Below are 6,000 nucleotides of genomic sequence, written 5' to 3'. Positions count from 1 at the left end.
GGAAAATTATAATTTTGTTTTAATTATCCATGTATTGAACCTAATTTTTGGAGTGTCATCTTAAATATGTTCCTACCTGCTTGCTGCCACAGAGAAAGCAGTGGCAGGGGGTAAGTGGTGGGGAGGCAAGTGGCCTGCTCCAGCCTGTTGCCTTCCCAGCCCTTTGAAACCCTGCCCCTGCTCTCCCCATCTCTGTGGTGCCTGCCCCTCCACATGTCCCACCACCTGCCACCCAACCTCATCTTGGAATCCAGTAAATAATATTCTTGAATAAACTTCCTTAAAATAATCTTTATTTTATCCCTGTTGTTTGCCCCTAGTCTTTGAACTACCTATACATTTTATTCTACTCCAATTAAGGAGTCACAGGAAATTATTCAAATGCACTACCTTCTTTTTCCACAATTTAAAAAACTGTACATTGTACTTACAGTGAAAATCTGTTTTATGCATTAGGAAAAATGCAAGACTGAACTTTTTTTCAAGTGAAGTGAAAACATTTTAATATTTTGTTTATAAATATTCTCCTGGTCATTTTTAGCAAACATGCCAAAAGATACTTTTGCCATTTTGAAAGATGTTGTTATTGGAGAAAAAGGTTAAACTTTGTATTTAAACAAAATGTGCCTGAAATGCAGAAAAAAACAATTTAACATGAACAATGCCACAATTCAAACAGTAGTTAGGCCAAAGACAAACTTTGAGATATAAAGGGCAGGAGAAGCCCATATTTATCCCTACAGAATATTAAAAAATAAGCATTAGAATTACTTTGAGAGAAAGGGGGATATATTCTGTTTCATAATGGACTTTCCTTGTTCATGAAACTCGTGTTTGTTGCAAGAATTATATCATATAAAAGCAAACAATATTCTAGGCAATTAACCTACAAGAACCAAATCAATAGAATTAAGCATCACATTCCAGGTTTCATCCTACCATGCCTAGGTCAATGGTGCTAAACCTTTTTAGACTCAAGGCACCCTCAGAAAATGCCAGGACTTAATTTTCACTTGCTTTTTGACAGAAAAATAACAGAGCAATTTTATCTGTTGCAAAGAACTCAAAAAGACCACAACACATCAGGATATTTTTGACACTATGGATTCTTATTTGAAATCTCTGAGTTTAGCTTGTGAATCAGGTGTAGCTGTTTGCATACCTAACTGTGCTAATATTGAGCAGTACCCTTAAGAGAATCTCATGGCACCCCAGGGTGCTGCATCACCCTGGTTTGAGCATTAATGGTACAGGTCATGAGGTTTATATGATTTCCTGCAAGAGACTGGTGCAACTCTAAAGAACCATGTGCTGGTAAAGCAGGCTGTGGAAAATTTTGCTCTGAATTGTATTAAAGAAAATGATGACATAAAAATAATGATGTAATTCAGAGTGCCATGTCCTACCATCCCCACATTCGTTAATCAGTTGGAGTCCACAACATTTAACCCTCTACAGGAATGGTTCTCAATCTTTCTAGACACAAGGCACCCCCTTTTCAGACTCAAGGCAGTCCTCCATAGCCTTTGTGAATTGAATAATACCCCATTTCAAAAATGAATTTATTATGTTGCAGGGCTTACCTCCTTGCAGGGGGGCAGGCAGTTTGGGAGCAGTTACAGAGGGAAAGCCTGAGCCTGCCTTTATCTGCTTATCACCTCAGACTTTATCTCTTCACACTTCTTGGGGCACCCTTCAAAGAATCTCTCTGCACACCAGTGTGCCCCGGCACCTGGTTGAGAATCACTGCTCTATAGGATCAGGACATCATGCAAATTCAAGCCTTTTTCAGGCACTGTTTTGCAACAGTATTTTCCAAAGCAGTTTCAAAATGGTTTGAAATTTTGTTTTGTTGCAGATGAACTCTTGATTCTGATGAGAAGGCTCTGAATTGTTATTTGATGATAACTCTGGACTGTGTCTGTCATAAGAAACTAAGTTTGTGCTATCATACATTATTTAAATCTCAGATTATCCACTATTAGGATGAAGAAAGCTTCCAATTGGCATAGAATCATCTGAATTTCCCAAAACTTGTATTTGATAGCAATGTATTGTTTATTAATTTTATACATATGCCACGAATTGAAAGAAAATCAAGTTAAAAATCAATCTGAAACTGCTTTGTGTATTCCAAAAATGCAGCAATAAGGGAAACCTTTTCATATTTAACATTCAATAAATCAAACAGGAGATCTGGCATAACAAGGGAAGCAAGCTGTAGCTAAAAAAAAGAAATCTAGAATACAATTTTTCAAAGCAGAAAGGACAACCAGGCACCAGAATCCCTCTCCATTTCTAATGTCCAACACTCCCAAATCTGCAGCCTCCCTATCATACAGGGAGGTTTCACTGATGGCAACAGGACTCTCACTTACAGAACTGGCTGCAAGTCTCACCTCCCTTTCTCTGTCAGTGATTCTCAATCAGGAAGCCACATCATTCTGCGGTGCCCTGAGATCTTGTCAAGCATGCCATGGGGTGCCACAGAATGTTAACCCTTTTAGGAGTGCAAACGTAATTCACAAGATAAACCCAGAGATTTCAAATGGGAATCCATCATGTTAAAAAAATACTCTGCTCTGTTGTGTGGTCTTTCTGAGTTCTTTGCAACAGAAGAGTCACTCTGTTATTGAGCGAAAACTAAGGTGACATTTTCCAGGGTGTTCCTAGAGTTTAACAAGGGGTGCTTTGAGTCTAAATAGGTTGAGAAGCACTACTCTAGGTTTCCATACTGATGCCTTTTACTATGGTATCAAAGCATGTCCCAAACAACAATAATTACTTATTTCTCCTCGAGACCAGCATGTAGAGTATCTGTAAAGGCAATCACATTTGTCAACAGTGTTTGTTTACAATGTTAAGGATTAAGGACCCCTCCCCCAACAGGGGGTACCAGCAGTGTCAGTACTGTTAGGTTTGCAAACATGATTGACAAGATAAACCCAGAGATTTCCAACAGAAATCCATAGTGTTAAATGCATGCTGACCTGTTGTGGTCCATCTGTGTTCTATGCAACAGAAAAATTGCTCTAGTATTTTGTAAAGTAAAAAATATGAGCAAAACAAGACCTAGCATTTTCAGAGGGGTGCACTGAATCCAAAAAGGCTGAAAACCACTGCTTTAAAGGAATAACGTCAACTAGAAGTACAGCCATTTTATTAAAAAAAAAAAAAAAAGGTAAAAATAACTGCAGGTAATACACCTGGCTCAGGGTCCCTCTTCCACATTTTCCACTATACTATTTCTTTAATGTTTTTCTCTCTCACCTGGTGCTATGTGAAAGACCCTTGCAAACAACATAGAAAGAGTGAAACTGCCTATACACTAAGTACTATGAAACGCAAAGTAAACAATTCTGCCCCCAATAATCTCTTGGTTATAGCAATCTGAAATGTTCCTTGTAGCAAGAGTAAATTATAAAAAAAATCAGAGAAATGTTTGATATTTAAAGCGAGGATCTCCCATTCAAGGCTGTATTTAGTAAGAGTGGAACTGAGAAAACAGTAAAATCTAGATTAGAAAGAGATAAAACTTTTGCATAAACACATCTGTAATTACCATAGGAAGCTGATGTCTTCACAGCCAACAATAACAAAATTAAAAAATAAAACAACAGATGATAACACCTGAAATGATTTTACCTGATTATATCAACAGGTAACAGCACAATTTAGCTAATGTTTCAACCCTTTCCATTTCACTGGAAAAAAACACATTAGGAAAGTGTGCAATTACTAACTAAAACTAAATCATATGACTTTTTAAATTTATCATTGATTATGATTATTCTGCCTCTGTAGCATCATATCTGGTATATAATATCTTTTCTTTCCATAGCCAGGGGAAAAAAATCTTCAACTAGTGCTGCTTGGTCAGTTTTTGCAACTCGATGCGAGAATACATGTCTAAGAAGAAATCCAAAGTGGTTTTAATGTCTAAGAAGGAATGCAAAGTGGTTTCAATAATCAAAATAGAGACGAAATAATTTTTAAATCTGTATCTGTCTCCACAATATTTGTGGTCAATTACAACAGATAACCTTATTCATTACATTTTCTTACGAATTTCCAAAGCTATTTTTTAGTGGTAAAGTTTAAATGCATATTCTTTGATGATTTAATCTTTTGCTACATATCAAGAAATAATGACTCTCTCTCTAAAGCTTCTTTTACATCTTATTTTACAATATCTCCTCTATAGATAAAAAGAGTATTTGGTAAGATAAATAATCCTGTGTATGAAAAAACAACAAATATAAGAAAATGCATTGATTCATAAAGTACCTTTTGCCTAATCAACAAGATACTATATTCATTCTTCAACTACAAATGAATTCACATATTCCTAGAATTGATTATAAAGTAACCAAGAATTAAAAGTAATCCTTTTTCCCCAGTCTTCATTAAAGACCTAATGCTGTGCTTCTAAAATCTGTCCCTATAATTTCTATTTTGATCTTATAATGTTTGTATAGGAGGTACCTGAGACTGAAGTTAAACCATGCACTGTAATCAATCAAGACACCTTAACTTTTTCTCGGAACGCTTGGATGTCTGGCAGGCCTGTTTGGCAACTTTTTGAGGTGTCATAAATCAAAAGATTTCAGTATAATTTTCAGCATGTATTCATGCCACTCCCAAGCTCTGTGCCTTTCTTGTCAGCAATGTGATGTTCCTTGGCATGAAATTGACATCCAGACACACAAACATTGAGAATGTAGGGACACTTGTTACTACTGCAAAACTCATCCAGAAGATTAAGGGTCAGCCTAAAAATTAGGAACGTTGTCATTCTTTTTTCTTCTGACAGCATTTCTTTTTAGACAAAGCTAGTGCAAAGAGCAGTCTGAATTACAGCAATTCCAATTATGCTATTTTATTGTAAAGTTACCAGTATATACTTAGCTCATACAATACCCAGTCACCACAAATAATTATTATGAAGCTTTTGCCTTAGAGTTCATTGAATTCACAATAAGAAATTCTTTGGCACACAAGAACTTTACAAAGATGTACATAATGGGTCCACGCATATATGTATTCACTTCTCAGAGTGCATGCAGTCCACTCTCCTGGTGATAGTTTGAATAAAACTGTATAAGTGAATCAGGAATTCTAGGCCTCACAATAGTCAATGCTTGCTGAAAATGTTTTCTCATAATACATTTCGCCTGCATATCTTCCTGAAGAGCTAGGAGGGCTGCTTCTCTACAGACTGCCGTTATCTGCAAATAAAGACAAAAAAATAATTTATATATAATCAGTTCTAAGTTACGTCGTCACTAAAGAACATGTGTGTATGCCAACAGCCTGATTTCCTGCGTAAGCTTAGTAACTCCCTTTCTTTTGAAATTAGTGGGACTTATAGGTGCTCAAAACTTCTAAAAATGAGCCTGTTGATTAAACTTTAGATTCAACAACACTGCACTTTATTTAAAGTATTACAATTACTTTTGGTTGTCATGCTAGCCTTGTGTTTTTCAACTCTCTGCAACAGTTGAGACATGAAAATTCCAATATGTAGGCACAACCAATCTGACAAATATCTCTGTCCCTAAAACACAAGAACAGATAGTCCCAGGTCTTGTGACTGCTTTCCACCTTAAATCCTATGCTGGGAGAGAAAAAACAATTAATTCAAAGAGGAAAGCTAGGAGGAGAGGGGTGTGTAGAAAGGGAAGAGGGTTAAGGTCTCATACCCTGAAATGTGTTTTTAAGCTCTCTGGACTTCAGACAGCGGAAACAGACTGATGCCAGTGTCATTCTAAAGACATTACTGTGGTGAAAAGAGCTTGTGGAATGAAAAGAGATATTGTGATTTCCAGTGCAACAGGGAAAACAGTGATTGATATTGACTGCTCCCTTATATCTGTAAATGAAAGAGCCAGCTGAAACACATTTGTCCAGCCATTCAGCATATTTTCTCTGTTTGTTCACTTACTGAAAAGAGTTCCACTGCTTATGCTGTGCTAATGGTTGCCAAAGCCATTTAGTAGT

The 6,000-nt window shown here is 36.5% G+C and overlaps 1 protein-coding gene across 5 annotated transcripts in view; it reads right to left on the bottom strand.

Annotated features, from left to right (window-relative positions):
• Nucleotides 1-499: 499 nt before the first annotated feature.
• The window catches only part of SPATA5 (spermatogenesis associated 5), a 328,502-nt gene continuing 323,001 nt past the window's right edge, over nt 500-6,000 (bottom strand). For all 5 annotated transcript variants that reach the window (XM_025204774.1, XM_025204765.1, XM_025204785.1 and 2 more), the window contains one exon: nt 500-5,228. In XM_025204774.1, the coding sequence (XP_025060559.1) occupies nt 5,052-5,228 (177 nt within the window). In that variant the 3' untranslated portion in view covers nt 500-5,051. The remainder of the gene's footprint in view (nt 5,229-6,000) is intronic.

The sequence above is a fragment of the Alligator sinensis genome, unplaced genomic scaffold (assembly GCF_000455745.1).
Source record: "Alligator sinensis unplaced genomic scaffold, ASM45574v1 scaffold150_1, whole genome shotgun sequence".
Classification (NCBI taxonomy): domain Eukaryota; kingdom Metazoa; phylum Chordata; order Crocodylia; family Alligatoridae; genus Alligator; species Alligator sinensis.
The sequence above is the reverse complement of the archived record's forward strand: the minus strand, read 5'-3'. Positions and strand labels throughout refer to the sequence as shown.